At 50.3% G+C, this 21,469-nt stretch overlaps 1 protein-coding gene across 4 annotated transcripts in view; it reads right to left on the reverse strand.

Moving 5' to 3' along the window:
• The window catches only part of TAB1 (TGF-beta activated kinase 1 (MAP3K7) binding protein 1), a 34,176-nt gene that overhangs the window by 4,315 nt on the left and 8,392 nt on the right, over positions 1-21,469 (reverse strand). For 3 of the 4 annotated variants that reach the window (XM_041754834.1, XM_041754832.1, XM_041754835.1), the window contains 9 exons: positions 16,163-16,331; positions 13,904-14,040; positions 13,444-13,597; positions 7,257-7,343; positions 6,732-6,870; positions 5,703-5,816; positions 5,020-5,131; positions 2,683-2,827; positions 639-861 (listed from right to left, as the gene is read on the reverse strand). In XM_041754834.1, coding sequence (XP_041610768.1) covers positions 639-861; positions 2,683-2,827; positions 5,020-5,131; positions 5,703-5,816; positions 6,732-6,870; positions 7,257-7,343; positions 13,444-13,597; positions 13,904-14,040; positions 16,163-16,195 — 1,144 coding nt within the window. In that variant the 5' untranslated portion in view covers positions 16,196-16,331. The remainder of the gene's footprint in view (positions 1-638; positions 862-2,682; positions 2,828-5,019; positions 5,132-5,702; positions 5,817-6,731; positions 6,871-7,256; positions 7,344-13,443; positions 13,598-13,903; positions 14,041-16,162; positions 16,332-21,469) is intronic. The other variant, XM_041754833.1, reaches the window with a different exon arrangement.

Here is a 21,469-nt window from a genome sequence, read left to right on the forward strand (position 1 = left end):
CACCTCTCTTCCCAAGCAACCTGATTACAGAATTACAAAAGCAGAAAATATAGCGTCTCAGCCTCCCCCCCACACAGTCCGGGGACAGAGCCAGGCTTCGGGGGACCCTCTGTCCACATGCCTAACCTTGCCTCCCTCTCTTCCTTCTAAAGCATCAGTTCCTCAGTAAAAGGGGGTGCCACCTGCCTCTAGGGTGTTAAGGCAGCCTGAAGGAACTCTTGGGTAAAGTACCAGGCGCACAGTAGGCACCCCGGCAGCGGCCGCCTTCATCCCTCTTATGTGGCCTTGTGGCTTGGCAAAGCGTTTGTTCATGCACTCAGGTTTTTTTTTTTTTTTTTAAGATTTTACTTATTCATGAGAGACACAGAGAAAGAGGCAAAGATGCAGGCAGATGGAGTAATTCAGGTCTTTAGGAGGTAGGCCAGGAAGGTGTGATAATCCTCATCCCACAGGCAAAAGGAAAAAACAAAACAAAAAAAAACCAAACTCAGCTCAGAGAACTTTAAAGTCAGAGAGACCAGATTAGAAAAGATTGCAAGCCAGGCCTCTGGCTCCAGCTCTGCTCCAGGCAGCAGGCCCCCCAAGCCCAGCCCTGGCCAGCTGCCTTAGGTGGCCTCCTGTCCACGTCGCACACATACCTGGTGCTGGGGATGGTGTGGGCTGACTCATCTCTCCCAGAGGGTAGCCAAAGTTCCTCACCAGCAGGGTCATGTCCTCATGCCTCGGGCAGAACTTGGCACGTTCGCCACCACTGGCAAAGGTGTCACTGTGGATGCGCTTCACCCGGTCCACCACGGCCTGGGCCACCGCATCCAGGGAAGTCTGCTTGGCAAACTCAGTGTCGATCATGGCAGCAATCTCCTGCAGGGATGGGGAGCAAAACCCGATGAAGGCCAGGGAGGAGGCACCCGGGGCTGCGGCCCATGACTCCAGAGCCTAAGTGGGATGCTCAAGGGGCACCTGCCAAGCAGGTGAAGGAAGTCTGCATCAGCCAAGCCTGAAATCCGAGCTTTTCAAGGTATTCAGGATAATTCTTCTGGAACTTTCTCAGTAGAAAAGGTATGACCTTGTGATCTCTCCAATTGTTGGCTTGCATACCAATAAAATGGAGGATAATATCCGCCTCACTGGGTTATTAGGATTAAATTGCACAATGGATGGGAGGGCACTCTAGAGACCATAAAAACGCCCAGTATGAATTGTTTCCTGGAGCAAACTTTTTGTTAGAAATTGGGAAAACAGAATGAAGACAGGCCCTCAGAGAAGTCCACTATCTAGTTCATTCTAGGACCCAGGAAAAGCCACTGGATAATTCTATGGCAAAGACAAAAAAAGAAAGGAAAGAGGGAAGGGAAGAGGGAAGAGGGAAGAGGGAAGGGGGAAGGGGGAAGGGGGAAGGGGGAAGGGGGAAGGGGGAAGAGGGAAGAGGGAAGGGAAAGGAAAGGAAAGGAAAGGAAAGGAAAGGAAAGGAAAGGAAAAGAAAAAAGAAAAGAAAGAAAAGAAAAGAAAAGAAAAGAAAAGAAAAGAAAAGAAAAGAAAAGAAAAGAAAAGAAAAGAAAGAAAAGAAATCACACCAAGAATAAGTTCATAAACAAACACAAATGTGATGGCTGGCCAGAGTCTCTTGGAGGTAGGAGGGCCGGGGCAGGTCACAGGAAATGACCCAAGCCCCACCTGGGGTGGGCTCAGCTCTGTTACTGACCAGATGTCACCTCAGGCGAGGCCTCTCAACTCTGAGAGTGCCAAGTTCCCTCACTCGTAGTGACAGTGAGCTCCCGCCACCTGTGTCACAAGGCTACTGACAGGAACGATAAGATAAAATAGGTGAAAAATGCTGAGACACGGGTTATCAGGAGACAGGCACATGAGACACTTTCCTCATCATTTTTAATTAAAAAGAAGAAAGCAGAAAAGGTTGCTGTCCTATAGGAAGCACAAATGGAAGGAGAAACACAACGTGAATTTTTGGCGCACCTCCTTCTGCCCAGGGTGTGATCCTGGAGTCCTGGAATCAAGTCCCACATCGGGCTCCCTGCATGGAGCCTGCTTCTCCCTCTGCCTGTGTCTCTGCCTCTCTCTGTGTCTCTCATGAATAAATAAATAAAATCTTAAAAAAAAAAAATTCATCCTGGAGGTTACTGTCTCGAAGCCACAAGTTAGTGACAACTAGTCTGGCATGTGTGCTCCAAGAATAGGAAAAATAAGCAGCTCCCACTGGCTGGGGACCTAAGCTTATCACACCTAGCCCTCACCACAATCCCAAAAAGGTAGACGTTATCACCTGGCATCAGAGACAAGGAGAAAGCTGTTTAAGTGAGGGCAGCTAGGAGGGAAGGGGAGGGAGGGGAAGGTGGCGGAGGGAGCCTGAGGCTCAGGCTATAGCTCTGGGCATTCTTTCTCGGCCCAGGGCCCTTCTCGGATACTCCAGAACCATGTGCCCATGCAAATTCACCCCTCAGGCTTTGCTCAGGCCCCCAGGACTGACCCTGCTTCAAGCCCCGAACAAGCACAGCTTTGGGGTGGGATGGGTGTTCTTAGAGCACTGGGTTTTTTCTTCTCCCAGCTTTGAAGACTGAGAAGTTGTCTGGAGATGGCCTTTGAGAACCAGGGCTCTGGTTCTCAGGGGAGGACCGTGGAGCCGAGGAGGGCTGGCTGGCTGTGCTGTGCCCGGGCCCGGCTCACCTGGTTGGCCTGGCCAGGCCCGTGGGCTGCCTCCAGAGCCTTGTAGAGCCCCTCCGACATCAGCACCAGGAAGCCAGTCACCCCGTCCAGGGGCTGTGCGCCATGGATTTCGGGCTCTGCGATAATAGGCTTCGACTTGGCGGCGCTATAGGAAGAAAGTGAGGGAGAGCCATGGTTGGGAGGGCGCCAGGGGACATTTCTTCTGCTAAGGGCAAGAATCTGCCCAGGATGTAAAGTTAAATGCACATCTAATAAGAGGAAAAGAAATAGAGGAAAGAGAAAACCAGAAAAACAGAACTGTCTTCTGAGGGTGGGCCTAACGTAAAGCTGAGGCCCAGGAGAGCCAGGGGGCGGCTGGGGTCAGGGCAGTGGACATCGGGTGCCCGATCCTGGCCCCAGTCCTCAGCTCCTGTCCACAGAGCCCATGCGGTGACAGTCGGGACAGCAAGAGGGTGAGTGGGGATCCCTTTTAAAAGCCCACTTCTCCCGGGCTCCTCCAGAACAAGTATCCACGCCAACTCAGACCCCACGCGTACCCCGGGTGCACAGGGACCCTTTACTGAGGCGCCAGCAGAGCCAGAAGATGTCACAGAGCTCCAGTACGTGTGCACACACATGGAGGCAAGTCTAAGATGTTCCTGGCAATGGCACCTGGCAGAGCAATGCCTGGAACATCCGGGCAGCCCATGAGTAGGGGGCTGGGGAGCGTGGTCACAGCCCAGCTCTGGGACCTGGGCAGCTGTTATGGAGAGCGCCGCCGCCAGCCCACCCAGTGTTGTGCAGCAGGGGAGGGCAGCACCCATCAGGAAACAAGGGAGGTGCTGGGAGACAGTACACCAGCGCCTGCGGGTGTCTTAGAAACACACCCCCACATCCACGTGCACAGGGGCTCTGGGGCAGGACACAAGCGAGAAGGACCAGCAGCGTCTGAGAGGGAGTCCGGGCTCAGGTGGGAGGGAAACTTACTTCTCACCGTACATCCTTGGTGCTACTTGAATTGTTTTAAGCCACAAATGTACTTTCCAATTAAGCAAACAGAACCCCACAAATTAGAGACGAAAATTTCCAAGCTCAATTGTTTAAATCTCGGGAGAGTAACAAGTTGTAACTCATGCTTTCTAGGCTATGATGAGTCTGGCTCTGACGCTGGCGTCTTTGGTATGAGTCCCTCACGGCTCTGGTTGTGATATTAAATGCTGTGACAGGCCACACACACCTCCCCCAACACACACACACCCCAGAGACCCAAACCACAACCCCACACACCCTCCCTTCCTTCCCACGCCACAGCCCCTCAACGTGAATTTTTGGCACCTCCTTCTGCCCAGGGTGTGATCACACACCCCGACACCATACCCTCCCCCCACACACACACCCCAGAAACCCAAACCACAACCCCCAACTACACCCCCCCCCACACCACACCCCCACACATTCCACACTCCCACACACATACCACACACACACATATACACACCACATATACCCCCAAACCACACCCCTGCATACCACACACATACCACACACAAACACACCACACTCCCACACATACCACACTCCTACACACATACACCCCCAAACCACACCCCTGCATACCACACACAAACACACACCAACCCACACACATACATACACACACCACAGACACATGTCTATCTTCCCAGTCAATGTTGGGATGTTGCTCTGGATTCAGGATGAACCTGCATCCGGGTTCAAGTCCTGCCTCAGCCCCCGCTAGCCCTGCGACCAGGCAGGCTCCCTGATGTCGCCACATCTGTTTCTTCATGTGAACATACCTTCCGGGCAACAACAGGACCTCCCTCAAGGGGTCTGAGTGAGGGTTGAGTAAGATGGTGTGTAAAGAGCTGGGCACTGGCTCGTTACAATGACGGCCCACGATCACCACCACTGCCCATCTGCTGCTGCCAGCGCTGGGTGGCAGCCAAAAGGGAAGGGTCCGCGGAGGGCAGCATCTACTTCATCTTGGACCTCTGCCCTGGGCCGGGCATGCACAGCACTGACCAGGAGGCCTGTCGTCTGTCCCCATTCATACCAGGTGGCTCATGCCAACACTGGACACTCCCAATGGGCCCCAGGCACTGGTTGCTGCCCCTGGCTCTGACTCAGCTCCTCAACCTGACCCCTTGCCAGCCCAGCTCTATGGAACCCCACTTCCTGGCCTGTTGGATCTAGGACCACACACCAACCTCTTTAGGAGGAAGAAGTCTTCTTGGGCTCTCAACTACCTCAATTGCACCTTTTGTCCCAAAAGCCCCAAATCTGCTTCTGCCCAGGCCCTCTGGCCTTACGCACGCAGCAGCTGGGCTGGCCACCTACCTCAGTAGGTCGATGTCTGTGTAGCCATACTTGACCTTGTAATCCCCTATGCGCCTGGTGCTCTCCTGCCCACAGATGATTCCCACCTGCTTGATCTTTCCTGCATCCAAACCTGCCAGAGGGAGAACAATAGGACAATCCCAGGTCCTGTTCATCATGAAGAACGAAAGGAAGGGCATACAGACACAGTCCCCAAAGTAAGGCAATGAGGACCCAGGGAACAGAGGATGAAGTTACAGCAGGGTGCCCTCTGGAGTGGCTCACCCAAAGCTCCCTGGTGCCCTGTGGCCAGCCCCATCAGAACGCCCACCACACTCAGAGGACCTGGGGAGGGAGGCTAGCCCGTGGTGGCTGCAACCGGGACCTTGCTGGCCTCCTAGTCTCCACCAATCACGGGACCTAGTGCATACTCGGTACTCTTGGAAACACTTTAGACACATGGACTCTTAATCCTCACAAGGTAAGCACTGCTACAATCCTTGTTACACAGATGGGGAAACTGAGGCACAAAAACCTTCTGAAATTCTGAACATCACCTGCTAGTAAGGGGCAGAGCTGGGATCCAACCCCAGGAAGGCTGGTCCCAAGCCCAAGGTCACAGCCCGAGCACTTCATGCCTCTCCCTACACGGCTACCAGAAGAGAACAGAGTGAGCTGTGGGGGTCGGCCCCACTCAGACGTACCCAGCTGAGAGAGGCGGAAGAGCTCGTCCTCATTCTCCGTGGTGTGGTCCACGTTCAGCTGTGTCACCTGCAGGCCGTCCACCGTGGATTTGCATAACAGGGCACGATTTGTACCTGCAGGAGAATTTGAGCAGCTGAGCAAACTCTGGGTACAAGGAGGAACGGGGCATGTTGAGCAGAGAGAGAGAGAGAAGAGGCAGGCATCTCACGCGTGGAAATCCTTGAAAAGGAGCAAAGATAATAGGCTTAGACCACTGGAGTGAGTCACCAGTCAGGGCGTGCTAATGATACTAAGGAATTAGGTTAAACTTTTCCAGTGTCATCCTCGGATAATTATGATTTTAGCAAGAGACCTCTTCTTCAGGGAGACATACTGAAATATTTACAAAATGATAAAAGGACATGATGTCTGGGGTTTGTGGGGACAGAGGGCCACAGAGGAAATGAGACTGGTCTCAAGGAGGTGATTGTTGGGGCTGGAGGCTGGGCACACAGGCAGTCACTCCCTGCTGTTCCCCTTATCTTTTTATATTTCTGAATTCTGTCCATAATGAAATCTTAAGGAGGACATTATCAGTGGGGTCTCTACACCACTCCTGCAGTAATCTGTACCCAGTGGGTACAGCCTTCTTGGGTTCCCAGACGGCCTCTTCTCTGCCCACAAATCCAAAGATCCCTATGGTCCCTCAGCCAGCCCATCTTGCCGCCCTCGTGGGATGCTGAGTGGGTCTTCCACAGTTCAGAAACTTCTTCCAGAAGAGGAAGCCATGGAGGTGACCTAGAGAGGGGACGCAACTTGCTCATAGCCAGATGGGGCAGAGTGGGGAGTAAAGCCTGCCTCCTAGCTGGTACCTCCCAACTCCCCATGCCGGGAGCAGAGCATTCCTGTGCAGAAACAGGGAAACGTACCCTACAGCCTCAGGAGACAGGGGCTAGAGGGCTAACGCATTTGAGAAGCAGAATGCCCAAAGAACGCACAGACCTTCTCTCGCCCAGCACTCCCCGCACAGGGACAGGTAGCTGGCTCACCGACATTGGCGACGTAGAGCTTGTTGCTGAGAAGGACCGCCACGACAGCCATGGCTCCTCCCGAAATCTCCCTCTCCAGAGCCTTGAGTCTTTCGAGGATCTTCTGATACTGAGGAGGCAGCTGGTGCTGAGGGACACCCTACAGGCCATCATCAGGGGGTCAGAGTGGGCTGAGTCCTCGGAGACCATCTCCCACCAGCTGTCCCCTCCCTTAAAGGGCAAGGATCCGAGGGCCTGGCCAGGATGGAGCCGCACTGCAGCTCCAGGGCAGGCCTCTTGCAGGAGAGCCAGACATGACCTTACTTGTCCTGTCGGTTCTGGAATTGCTGGTGGCTGATGTGGGCGGGTGGGTGATGAGGCTATGGACAGGTCCAGGTGAAGGACTGATCTGCCCACCCAACACTGAGCCTGAGTGGAGCTGCCCACAGTGGGCAGGGAAGGTCCCCAGGAGAGGCTCCTGCAAACACACTGTCCCCCTAACTCCTGCTGCTCTGGCCCAGTCATGTCAATGGCTGGGGAGATTACCTCTGGCAGCTGAGACTGGAGGCTTGCCTTCTCGGCCAATGCGTCATCAATGGACTCCAGGAAGCTCCTCTCCACCACATCGAAGGCCTGGAGGCATACAGGACAGGGAAGGGTGGGTGTCAGGGGAAAGGCTGGTTCAAAATACCACTGTCACCGGATACTGAAATGTCTATTAATAGTGACAAATTCTGTAGGAACTGCAGGTCATCACATGACAGGCACTGCAAGGACTGTGGCTCCTATAGAGCAATGCTGGACTGAGACATCTGCCCCATGGGGCTGGAGCCTTCCAGGGAACAACACTGCAGACACCAGTGGGGCAGGAGCCCACAGAGAGGTTCCGAGCAAGGCTTGGAATCAGGCTGCCTGCGGTGAATCCCAGCTCCGCCACTTGCCTGCCCAGCAGTCTCCAACTCATCCACGAAGGAGATAAGCAATGCTCTGGGCGGAGGGCACTGAGATAATCTACCCTGCACCCAGCTCAGCATGAGCCTAGGGCAGTGACACCTTGTATTGTCACTACATCCTGCCAGTCCCCGGATGCCAGTCACCCTGCTGCCTTTTAGGGGCTGTGGGAGGGAGGGGACCAGCCGAGCATCAATGGCGCAGCGCCCTGAGGCCAAGGAGGCCTTCTGGCCCAGGTGCTGAGGCTGGAAAACAGCCAGGAACACTGTTTTCGAGGATTAGGACTCCATCCTTCTCATCTAAAACTAAGTGCCTCTGGACGTGCTTCCAAAAAGAGATGCCAGGAAAACCTCCAGGACAACAGCAAGCAGAAAGCAGAACTGGCCAGCGAGTACCAGCAAACCCTAAGTGAGGAAACAAGGGATCATCCGAAATTACCCTGCTTCTACCAGAGCTTGGCCCCCTCCCACCACACCCCTGTCGCCCCTCTCCCCAGGAGGATCTCCTCCAGAGCCCACCATGCCAGTTGTGGGGAAGGACTGCAGCCGGCTGCCTGGGCCTGGAGTCTGGGGACGTGGGGAGTCCCTGTGTGATGAGAAAAACAACTTTGTCTTTGAGCTGCTGCCAAAATGACCGACAGTGGGATTATCCTGCTCATAACCAGAGTCTGGACACAGGTAAGGGCCTGAGCTCAGCAGACCCACTGCAAATTCTGGCTTCGCAGTTCCTGGGGCACCTTCTAAGATAACCACTTGGAGTTAAGGCTATGAAAAGTAGCGACCTCCACCCCAACCACCTTGTAAGTAATAGGTGCTTGCTACCCTGCTCTTTATCTCCTCCGATTGGCTCTTGACTTGGGGTGGAGACGTGTCCTTCCCCACCCCCCAGCTCCATGGCGTCCTCTTGCTTCTGGGATCTGGGAATAAAAAATCCGTGACACTGCTTCCTGTGGGGGTGTCCTGAGACTGTACCTTCAATCAGAACAGTCCTGTGGGTCTCACATCTTCGGGGCGGGGGGCGGGGGGTGAGGGGTGGGTGGAGGCTGGATGCTGAGGGAGCTTCCTGCCAACCCCATAACATCAGGTCAGCATATATGTAATCCTAATTCAATATACCTGTACCAGCATAACTGGTGACAAGGATGGGATTGTGGGAGCAGTTTGTCCTCCTATATGGTGCCTTGTTGCTGTGAAGGGCTTGCTACCTTCCTCTCCCAGACTGATCAGGTTCTCCGGGAAGGAACGGCTGCTTGCTGCCAGTCTGTGGTGTTGCCTGGCACTGCTGCTGGGTGTTGCCACAAGTGCCCACCCTAAATTGTTAGTGCTGTAAAAGGTCACACTCCCCAGCAGAGACCAACCAGCAAGCCCCATTCTGAGGTGAATGTGTTTCCCATCAGTCTCCAAATGAGACCCCACTGGGTGTCCTGTCTAGAAGTGACTGGTTATCATCATACGTGAAGGTTGAACCACAGGGCGCTAACAAGAACATAGGGCTCTACCTCTTTCCCACCAGGGGCACAGGCTGTAAGGCCCTGGGAGCCAAGGACAGCTCCCCTAGTTTGGTGCTGGGAAGGGAGGCTGGCTGCTGGGGCTACTGTGCTGGTGGTTGGGGTGGGTGCTGAGCTCGGACAAAGGCAATGCCACCAGAGGTGTCAACACAGCCTGGGCTGGCACCTCCTTTGCTGCTGCGCTCCCTACTCTCGCAAATTGTCTCCAACCCCATGGGATCCTGGGAGTCCCAGCCCTGGTGTGGTACAGCACAATGAATCCTCACTAAAAGCAGAGTCCTTGAGCACATGGTACCAGCTCCTCCTGGGTGCCCAGAGGAGGGGACTCTTGTAAGAGCCCTACTGAAATGGCTCAGGCCTTAGGAGCGCAGTGGCGTAACATGCCAACCTGCTGCTGCCACCTTGTCAGGACTGGGGAGCTTTCCCAAATACACTGGTCAACGCTGCACTGGTGGAGGTGGATCTGATTCCTCAGACATCCTAGGGCAGGAGGCAGCGGCATGAGTCAGGAAAGAGAAAACCTCCACTCCCTACTATCCATCGTACCAAAATGCCCGACGATGACCAGCGTGAACCAGAAATGGAAACAAGTGACTATACCATACTGGCAATGCAAGGTTTTCTAGAAAAATTTGTCCAAAGTGGGGAGAAGGGTGCTGACTGACTCTTACGGGACTTTGAACTGGTTCTGAACTGTTGTTCGCAGCAGCTGAGATGTGTTAGTTGGCTGGCCTGGCCAAAGACTCTAAAGTTAATTAATTTGTTAAAAAACAAAATGAAACACCCAAGGTGCTGAGGACCCATTTTATTAGAGACACCCTAGCCGATCCCTGGACTTGTCACCACAGCAAGGGGGCTCCCAAATGTGTCAAGCCATAAAGGCAGGAGTCAGACAAAATAAAAAAGGTGGTGGGCTCTGAAGAAGAGCTCCCCAAAAGCCTCCAGAGCCGGAGCTAAGGAGGAAGATGCTCTGCCTCGCCTGACTCAGATTTTTACGGCTCGGCGCTGGACCCATCGCTCCATCAAAATTACAGTGCAAGCCCACTGAATAGGTGAATGGACCCTAGATGAAGCACATCTTGTCTTAGGTAGAAACTGAGATGGTAAAAAAAAAAAAAAAAAAAGAACTGAGATGGTTCAGTGGGTAGGTCATTTTGCTCAGTGTTATTACACTTCTGCACTCCCTGACCACATCCAAACCAGAGGAAGCTCCCTTGGGCCAGAATCTTAGGAGTCCTTAGAGGCTGTGCCCCTCCACAATATAATACCATGTCATTACAATTTACAGGGAAGTCGGATACAGTAAAATGGGCATTAGATGGTATCAATGCTGCAGCTAGACATGAAAAAGAGAATTCTTTTTTTTCCTAAAGTCCAAATCTCGCTTGCCACTAAAGCGGGCCTCACCGCCCCCGACAGCCAGGAACCCAACGGAGGGGTGGCCTGCAACCTCCCTCCCTCTCTCTCTCGAGGTAACCCACAGGCCTTCTGTATGGGCAGCTCCAGAGATCAGGGACCCCTAATGACAGCCAGGACACAAGGTAGAGGCCTCTGCTCAGGTGCTGTGGATGTCATCACCTCCTGGCATGCCCCAGCCCCCGCAGCAGAATCTGGTTCCTGTACTCTGACCTCTGAGAGGAGCAGCTGCCCAGGCCCCTGCACCGGCAGTCCCCTGGAGCCTGTTCCTCCTCCAAGGGACAATCACCCAAATACTTCTCTAATTACCCATTGGGACGCATAAAAGAGACATTTTATGGCTCTTGTTAACGCCTCCTGGGAACCCCTCCAAACATCAGCAAGCGGCACCCTTTAAATTACAGGGTGTAACAGGCAGGATATAGAAGGCGCTCAACTTCCATTGGATGTGATCCACCTGCAACACAGAGGTTGGGCTATTGCCCTACATAAAATTCTAGGGCCTGCCACAAGTGTTTAATTTCTGAGCCTTAATTGATCCTCTAAAGGCCGGGAAATTCCGGTTGAGGTTAAACACCAACTGTGAACTACTGGGCCTCCCACCACGCTACAGCAAGCCTGCCACTCCTTGGGTCCCTTCACACTTTTGAGGTAACACGTACCACACTTACCTACCATTCTCTGCAGTCACATGCAACGCCTCCACATTTTGTTGGGGAGAAGCTCAACAGTGAGCTTTACAGCTAGCTGGCACAAAAGTCAACTCATCAAGCCCTCTCCTTTGTTCCCCTTGGCTCCTTCTCCCAGGTAGAGGCACCAGCCACTGAGGGTCCTGGAGATCCTCCTGGCTGCCTGAGGGCTTTCAGGCCAGAGGACTGCACTCCCCAGCCACCCACTTCAAAGCCCCTTAGAACATCGCATTCTGGCTCCTTAATGGGCTCTGTGAGAAATAAAGGCCCTCACATAGTGGAGCTACCATACTCACATTCCTAATCATATCATAGATAAGGGATGGCTCCCAATGGTGGCTCAACACAGCCACGAAGCCCAATTTGCTATACTGGACAGGGTACCTTCAAAACAGCTGAAGTCCACCAGGGCAGGTCTTTCTAAACTGCAGGAGGATATAGCTTTCCAAGCTCCTCAGCCCCTTGCGCATGAGCCCCAGAGATCTGGTGACAAAGCCCCACTGCCCGAGCCTCCAGCAAGCTGGGACAGCCGCTGATAGGAACTGACAAAGAGAAGGGAGTCTGTACGCTTCATGGATGGCAGTGCCCCCACCGAACGTGGCAAGGTGGGGTCAGCTCAGCTTGAGCTTGCAGCAATACCAATGGCTGGGCGGTGCACTGCTGCCCAAGACAAGGCTCTTGTCCATATTTTTACTGACTCATGGGCAGTTGCTCACAGGCTAGCGGTAAGGTCAGGCCAATGGCAGTGGGAGGATTTTCACATTCAAGGCTGATCCATCTGGGGTGTTCCAATTTGAAGGGCACCAAGGCGATGAGGGTTACCCGCATTTGAGCACACAGGAGCAGCAGTACCGCACCAGAGGCGGTTTTAACCTCAGGGTGGATTCCCTGGCCTGAATCCCAGTCACCACCCACTTGGGGCTCTCAACCACAGCCCTCTATTCCACCAGCTACAACCACCCGCCAGCGCTGGCAATCAATCCTCAGCTCCACAGTTCCAGCCTTTCTTGGTCACCACTTCCATACTCCTTACTCCCTGGCCTAATGGTTCCCTAGGGTCCCTTATCTCTTCCAGTCTTGGGGGAGATCTTGGGGGAGTTAGGGCCACAAGGGCCTGGGCACCCTGCAGGGGCATTCAGCTCCTGCAGCCCTTACAAAAGGCATTGTTTTGAATTGCAAATTATGCTCCCAAACCAAGGGCCATTCTTTGGTTCTGTGAGGGGACAAACCTCTTAGCTGCTGGCAGGCTGAACTCATAGGGCTGCTTCCTCCATCAATGGGCACCACCCACTTCACTATTACAAGTGTGGTACTTTTACTGGCTTGCTGTCTGCTACACCCGCCTAGAACACCTCTGTGGGGGTGGCAGTCTTTCTAAGTACAATCCACCCCCAACAATGCCTCCTGACACCAATGACTCAGATCCACAATCTCATTTCACTGCCCATATCACACAGCACTGGGCTCTCCAACACGGCATCAACAGAACTTTCACTTTGACCACAAGCCTCTGGCATTGTCGAATGCCACAACGGACTTTTAAAATCCTTGCTCCAGGGGCACTTGGCTGGCTCAGTGGTTGAGTGTCTGCCTTTGGCTCAGGTTGTGATCCTGGGGTCCTGGGATTGAGTCCCTCACTGGGCTCCCCACAGGGAGCCTGCTTCTCCCTCTGCCTGTGTCTCTGCCTCTCTCTCTGTGACTCTCATGAATAAATAAATAAAATCTTAAAAAAAAAAAAACAACCCTTGTGCCTTGGAGCGGCTGACTGGTTCAGTCAGAAGGGCACGTGGCTCTTGATCTAGGGGTTGTAAGTTTGAGCCCCATGCCCCATACTGGATTTGGAGATTACTATAAGAAAATAAAATAAAATCTTTACATAAAATAAAATAAAATAAACATCCTTGCTCTTTAAGTTACAGGGCAGCAAATGGCTCCTAACCTGCCTCACAGGCAGGGGCACTTGCCCCCTTTAAACTCCAGGCCCCATGGCCAAGACTGTCCTTACACCCTGCCGCTGGGAGAGGCTCCCAGGGCGGGTTCCTCTGCAGAAGAAGGAACCTGAAGCATTTTCAAACCAACCCTGGCTAACCGTGCACTTTACAGTCATAGGGCTGAGCTCCTGGGGCACCCGACTCGCCGGGGTGCGGTCAACCAGCCCGAGCCCTGCTACCTGCAGCAGCACACGCCGCACATCTGCCTCAGCATGCTCGGCACTGAGCTGGCCCAGCAGGAGCTCCGCAGACAGCCGCTGGGCCACGAAGCTGGTCACTCGGTTGCCATCGTAGCCATTAAAGACTCCATACAGGAAGCAGTTGTTCTCACTCCTGACAGAGAGAGACGGAGGGGGAGAAGGAGGGTGGCTTGAGACCAGGGGCTCACAGAAGAGTGAGACCAGATACAGCAGCGGTGGCTTCAGGTGTCCACCTGGATCCTCCCACTTTGACCATCATTCCACCTGGATGTGGCCTTCTGGGACATTCTCCGCCCCCACTGTAGCAGGCCCTCAGTTAGACTGAGGTCCAGGTATGCAAAGGACAGCAGGGGATGCCACCTCCCTCAGACGAGCCCCATTAGAGACAGGTGCAAAACCGTTACTTGGTCTTGCCCGCAAACCACGCCAGCATGCTCACCTGAACTTGAGCCAGCTGTCCTCTGGGGGGTGGCTCTCAGTGCCCTTGCCGTCAGCAGAGTAGCAGCGGTTGGAAGCTGACCCAACCCCAGAGAGGTGGCAGAGAGGCAGGTCATCTGTCCAGCTCGGCTGCTGCTCCTGAGGAGGACACCAGGAAACCAAGAAGTTCACCGTCTTCCCCAGGACAGACCCCACCTCAACTCCTCCTTCCCCAACAAAACGTAGCAGCCCCAGAGCCCATGCAGCGGGTTCCACCTCCTTCCGGAAAACTATGCTTGTATGAATGAGCACCTACAGAAGGGTCTGCGTATTTTTTATGGGTAGTTCACAATGTTTTCCTCCAGGAAATCTAGAGAAGTGCAGAGCTCCCAAATTCAAGGCTCAGCAGTGGTTTCCAAGCATAAGCTATGTTACAAAACAGGAGTGAGACACACAGATGAGGCAAACTCTTGGTAGAAAGCTCTTTGGGGGCTCCCCACCTCTTCCTGCTGTGGCTCTGACTCCAATCCCTCAGGTACTAGTTATAACTGGCGATCTCCAGGCCCAGGCCCCAGAACCACTGATCCTGGTGGGGCCCAGGATAGCAGCAATACAGGCAGCTCCTCCCAGGTGACTGATCGAATGGCCCAATGGCACCTGGAGAAACTGCCTTTGCAAGCTAGCCTCATTCATGCTCCATGCCTCTGGGGCCTCTGCCCCGGGCCCCGCTCTGCTCTGGTGTCCTCTCCTACCTGCTTCTCCACCAATACAAGACCACAGCACCCCACTCTCTCCCTCCGCATAAAAAAACTCCTTATCCTGTCTGGCAATTCTCCATGCCCTTTGGGACTCTGGCTCACAGTCACCACCTCCAGGAAGTCTTTCTTTAGGAAGACCACGCCACCCCAACCGGGGTTTGGCTGACAGCCTTCTCATGCACTCCCACTATAGCTGGCTCCCTCATTCCTGCCTGCCTGATTCTGACTGCCATTCTACCTAATGGATCTCAAACCAGACTGCTCAGTATCATCACCATGGAGCTTAGAACCTTACACACGCACACACGGCTGTCCAGGCCCAGCCCAAACACAGATTCAGAATTGCCTATATCTCCTTGGAGTACACTCTGAGCATGTGCATTTTTTGAGGCCCAGACACAAGGCCCAGGTACAATCCATAGCTTCTCACTGAAAGCCTCCCCACACCCAGCCCCTACCTGAGCACCATGCCCAGTTCACAGGAGCATTTCCAGGACCACCAGATTGAACTACAGCAAACCGAAACAACTGGGAGAGTCAAAGGTCAACTGCAAGAAGGCTAGTTTGGATGGGACGCTGTACTGACATATTAACAGGCATGGATACTGTGTGCCATTGCTTGCAAGGTAGCAGTAACCATCTTCAAAAAAGCCTGTGAAAACCACTTTAGCAGGCTTTTGCAATCAGATAGCTTTTGTGGCAAAGCTTCTTTCATGTTCTGTTTATTTACATACTGACAGTGACTGACTTTATGACTTTTTTTTTTATTGCTTTCATGCTGCATTTATTCTAGCACGTTAGTTCTGTGCTTTGCACCCTGCAGCAACTTCTGCAGGGTGTGGGAGTTTATTTTTATTTTTAAATTAACATATAGTAAAATGGACTTTTTTTGGCATGCCAGTCTATGAATTTTAAGAGGCATTTTGTGTGATTGCCACCCCAAAATCTGGAACAGCCCCATCATCTCAAAACAGACCCTTGTGTCACCCTTTTGTAGCCACACCCTCCCCTAATCCCTGGCAAGCCAACTTGTACTCAAATCATCATGTTGTCTTTTCAAGAATGTCTTAAGTAGGGGCATCTGGGTGGCTCAGTTGGTTAAGTGTCTGCCTTCGGCTCAGGTCATGATCCCAAACTCCTGGGATTGAGCCCCAAGTCTGGCTCCCTGCTCAATGGGGAGTCTGCTTCTCCCTCTCCCACTCCACCTGCTCATGTTCTCTCTCTGTCAAATAAATAATTAGTTTTTAAAAAACAATGTCTTAAGTGAAATTAGGCAGTACACAACTTTTTTCTTTTTATTGTGATGAAACACACATAACACAATTCACCATCTTAACTGTTTTTAAGCATACAGTTCAGTGGTATTAAATATTCAGTGTTGTGTAGCCAGCACCACCATCCTCCCCATAGCTTTTTCCATCTTGTAAAACAGAAACTCTGTCCCATTGAGCATTGACCCCCGTTCCCTTCCCCAGCCCTTGGCACCCATCACTACGTATGCTCCAGGTCTTCAAGGGCACAACCTTTTGGGAAGGGCTCCTCTCACTCAGCACCATGCCTCAGAGATAATACCACCCCCCTGCCAAGGTGCCACGGGCAGCAAATCTGTCCCTTCACGCAGAGTTTTCCATGGGATGGATGCAGAGGCCCATCCTCTCATCCACTGAAGTGCATCTGGGCTGTTTCCAGTTTCTGGAAATAAAAGAGAGCCAGTATAAAGTCATGGGCAGGTTTTTGTGTGAACATAACTTTTCACATCTCTAGAGTAGGGATGAGATTGTTATTTAGTTTTCTAAGACACTGCCAAACTTTCCCAAAGTGCTGTACTATTTCCATTCCCAACAATAATGCACAAGAATTCCAGAGGCTCTACATCCTCACCACCTCATAGTCATGGAGACACTTCAAGAAGTGTGTAGAGCTGTCTTGTTGTGGCTTTGATCAGCATTTCTCTCATGGCTAATAACGGTGTCAAGCATCTTTTCATGTGCTTATTTGCCATCCCCACATCTTTGGTTAAGTGTCTGTTTTAAGTCTTATACCTACTTTTTTTTTCCTTATGTCCATTTCTCAGTTGGGTTGTTTTTTCACTTGTTGAGTTCTGAGAGCTCTTTATGTTTTTTGGATAAAGTCCTTTGTTGGACATGTGATTTGCAAATATTTTTTCCCAGTCTGTACCTTGTAATTTCTTTTTTTTTTTTTTTTTTAAGATTTATTTATTTACTTAGAACGAGTGAGGGGAGGGGCAGAGGGAGAGAATCTTTCAAGCAGACTCCCTACTGAGTGGGGAGCCCAATGTGGCTGGATCCCACAACCCATGAGATCATGACCTAAGCTGAAACCAAGAGTCAGAAACTTAACTGACTAAGCCACTCAGGCGTCTCTGTAGCTTGTCATTTCGTTTGCTTATTAGTATCTTTTGCAGGGCAAGAGTTTCTTATCTTGCTGAAATCCATTTTATCAGCTTTTTCTCTCACGGTATATGCTTTCAATGTTCTGTCTAAAAATGGTCTGCCTGGCACCAGCCACAGAGACCTTCTAGGTTTTTCTTCTCAGAGTTTCACAGTTTTACATTTAGACCTGTGATCCATTTGGGGTTAATCTCTGTTATAAGGCAGAAGTTTAGGTCTAACTTTTTGGGTTTTGTTTCACAAAGGGATATCAAATTGTTCCAACACCATTTGTTGAAAAGACTGTCTTTTCTCCATTAAATTATCTCTTCACCTCTTTAAAAAAATTAAGTAGCTGGACTTATGTGAGTCTATCTCTGGACTCTACTCTGTTCCATAGATCCATGTGTCTATCCTTCTGCCAAGTCCATGCTCTTGATTACCACAGCTTTATAAATCTGTTTTTAAACCTCTATTATCAAATCTATATTTTACTTATAATCTATATTTTACAATCGGGTAGTGGGTTGCCTCTAGCTGCATTCTTTCTGAAAATTATTTCAGCAATCCTAGATCCTTTGCCTTCTATATAAATTTCAAAATCAGCCTGTCTATATCTACAAGAAAATCTTGTTGGGATTTTGACTGGAATTGTTTACAGATCAATGAGATGTGACATCTTCACCATTCCAAAACTTGCAATCCATCAACATGGCATGTCTTTAAATTTACTTACGTCTTTAAAGGATTTATTCACATTATGTCACCACAATTGCTGAAAAACCACTCATGTCTGGGGATCCCTGGGTGGCTCAGCGGTTTAGCACCTACCTTCGGCCCAGGGCATGATCCTGGAGACCCGGGATCAAGTCCCACATCAGGCTCCCATGATCGAGTCCCACACCATGCCTGCTTCTCCCTATGCCTGTATCTCCGCCTCTCTTTCTCCTGTCTCTCATGAATAAATAACTAAAATCTTAAAAACAACAACAACAAAAAACCACTCATGTCTACTAGTAGCCTTTGAAAACAGAAGATGTCACCGAAATCTAGCCGTAGAAAAGAAACAGCAACAAGAGCTGAAATTCTGCTCAGCTTCTGAGGACACCAGGCATTTAGGTCAAGCTACATACAACAAAAGAAACACTGCTCCACAGTGACACAAATTGTTTCTAGCTGTAATCTGGACCTGTCTCATTTGAAAGCAACATAAATATCTTTCTTAATATAAATGTGAATATAATTAAGTCTTTTGAACCCACATGACATTATGCAATTACAGTATGTTCAATTAATACAAACATGTATTCAGTAAGAATTACTGGGCATTTACAAAAGGCTGGCATTATTCTAGGTGCTGGAGCCACCGTGCAGAAAAGAACTGAGGATCCTTGTTTGAAGTTTCCTTTCTAGTGAAAAAGAAACTGCAAACATGCAATACAATAAATAAAGCTATTTGAGGGGATCCCTGGGTGGCGCAGCGGTTTGGCGCCTGCCTTTGGCCCAGGGCACGATCCTGGAGACCCGGGATCGAATCCCACATCGGGCTCCTGGTGCATGGAGCCTGCTTCTCCCTCTGCCTATGTCTCTGCCTCTCTCTCTCTCTCTGTGACTACCATAAATAAATAAAAAATACCTTAAAAAAAAAAATAAAGCTATTTGAGACAAAGATATTTGCCATGGAGAAAATAATTAGAGTAAGGAGACAGCCAGGGATGGTGAGGGGTCTTTCAGATGAAATGATCAGAAGAGGCGACCCCTAAGCCATACCTAAATGATTACAGAGCAGTGGCCATTACAGAAAATGGCAAAGGAACCTTCTAGGCAGAGGAAACAGCATGTGGAAAGACCTTGAGGTAGAATTATAAGTGTGTGAGGTTTAAGGAAGTTCAAAAAGGCCAGTGTGGCCTCTGCAGTGGACCAGAGGGGTCCATGTACTCTGTTCATGTATATACATGCACATGTGTGCCTGGGTGGGAACAAGGTTAAGCCCTTCCACACCACTGGAAAGAGTCCACTGTCAGAGAAATAATTATTTTTTCAATGAACTGCTTTGTTGCCAATCATCCCTTAGGTCTTAGATCTGATTAGTATACCACCATTGTCAGGGACCTCACAAAGGTCTCAGGCAACCTAGTAAATCAATCTCCAAAAGCAGCTCTTTTTTCTAGGGTCTATCCCTTGCCTCCAATCCAAATGGAATTAAGCATGAGATTAAGCAAAAAAGCATCTCCCCAATTAGGCATGTCCCATGTCCTCCTCCTGAAAAGATGGGTCAAGAGACCAATATTCAGCACTCCGAAGCGCCACAGCTATTTTAAAGCACAGTAGAAGATATTTATACTTTCTAGAATCTTGTCTGTGATTAAAGATGAAATTAAGATGCACTGAGGGCGCCTGGGTGGCTCAGCTGGCTGAGTATCTGCCTTCAGCTTAGGTTATGATTCCAGGGTCCTGTGATCCAGTCCCACTTCCGGCTCCCTGCTCAGTGGGGAGTCTGCTTCTCCTTCTCCCTCTGCCCCTCCCCCTCTGCTTGGTGCTGTCACTCACACTCTCAAATAAATAAGATTAAGATGCACTGAATGTGTCCTTGAATAGGAGATGGACAATACAAATTATCTCCCACGATGTAAACCTGTCATTGGTGCTGCAACTGTGGTGCTTCCTCTGCTATTCCCTACCTCCCACAAGGGACCAAGACAGGCTTCCATGGGCTTGAATCTTTCCAACAAACTAATACTTTCCAGCAAAAAATAAATATTACCCAAGCAACTTATAGGCTCACTTTACATTGTGAGATATACTATGAAAAACACTAATGAAAGAGTCTTTTACAAGGAAGGTAGGAAACAAACTGGAATAGATGAGCAAGCAACTGCCCACGCCAGTGTTTCAGGGCACAGGGATCACTCTTCTGAAGCACTTCCCGATGGACACTCATGACACTGCTATGGGGAGCAGGCTGATGCTGCCCCAGACTGCTGAGGCCACACCTGCTTGTGGGGGAAAAACAAGCTCTCCCAAACCTAAAATACTGTATGATGGTGGTCAATCTACTTACAAGCACTTTCTTCTTCAGACAGTATTTATGACTAGTACCTGGACACCTCTATGATGTTATGTGCTCTTTTGGAAATCTGATTTTCATAAGGTTGAGCTAGCAATATTTTGGAAATATAGTTGACTCTTGAACAATGCAGGTGTTAAAGGACACCAACCTCCTGCAGTCGGAAGTCCACGTGTGACTTCTGACTCCCCAAAACCTTAACTACTAACATAGGCTACAGGGGACTGGAAGTCTTACCAATAACATAAACAATTAACACGTTTTGTAGGTCATATGTTTTATATAAAGTAAGCTAGAAAAAAGAAAATATTAAGAAAATCAGGAGTGCCCAGGTGGCTCAGTCAGTTAAGGGTCTGCCTTCGGCTCTGGTCATGATTCCAGGGTCCCGGGTTCAAGCCCCGTGTCAGGCTTCCTGCTCAGCAGGGAGTTGGCTTCTCCCTCTCCTGCTCCCCTCCACCTCATTCTCTCTCATACTCTGTCTCAAATAATAAAATCTTTCCCCAAAAAAAATTTTTATAAAAAGAAAATCTAAGGAATGGGACCCTTGGGTGGTGCAGTTGGTTAAGCATCCAACTCTTGGTTTCAGCTCAGGTCTGATCTCAAGGTCCTGGGATCAAGCTCTGTATTAGGCTCCAAGCTCAGTGTGAAGTCTGCTTAAAATTCTCTCTTCCCTCTCCCTCTGTCCCTCCCCCATGCGTTTGCACATGCACACACTCTCTAAATAATCTTAAAAAAAAGAAAAAGAAAAAAAAAGAAAATCTTAAGGAAAAGAACATACACTTATAGTACTGTATTTATGGAATAAATCTGCACAGTTCAAACCCATGTTAAGGGTCAACTATATATTATTTCATTAACTAGCAATTGGTTTTCAGGTGAATGGGTATGGACTCCAGTGCTATTGTTTATTTTAGGACTGTCTGTGCATTCCCAATAATAACACTCAAGAAAACAGTAATCAACAGATTCTTTCTTTCTTTCTTTTTAAGATTTTATTTATTTATTTGACAGAGAGAGAGCACATGCACAAGCAGGGGGAATGGCAGGGAGAGGGAGGAAGAGGGAGAAGCAGTGTGGAGCTTGATCCCAGGACTCTGGGATCATAACCTGAGCCAAAGACAGACACTTAACCTACTAAGCCACCTAGACGCCCCAATGGATACTTCCTTAACATGTCATTACGTGTATACTTCAGTCGGTAACAATGCCAGAATTCTACTTTGTGGGTAAACACAAGAGGTATTCTTATTAAGATCAGAAACACAGCAAAGATGCCCACCTTCTCCATACCTAACATTGAACTAGAGGTGTCAGCCCATACAATTAGATAAGAGAAAAAAAAGCAGAGCTTCAGAACTGGAGAGGTACAATTA

Source organism: Vulpes lagopus, chromosome 5, assembly GCF_018345385.1.
Source record: "Vulpes lagopus strain Blue_001 chromosome 5, ASM1834538v1, whole genome shotgun sequence".
In the NCBI taxonomy this organism is placed as follows: Eukaryota; Metazoa; Chordata; class Mammalia; order Carnivora; family Canidae; genus Vulpes; species Vulpes lagopus.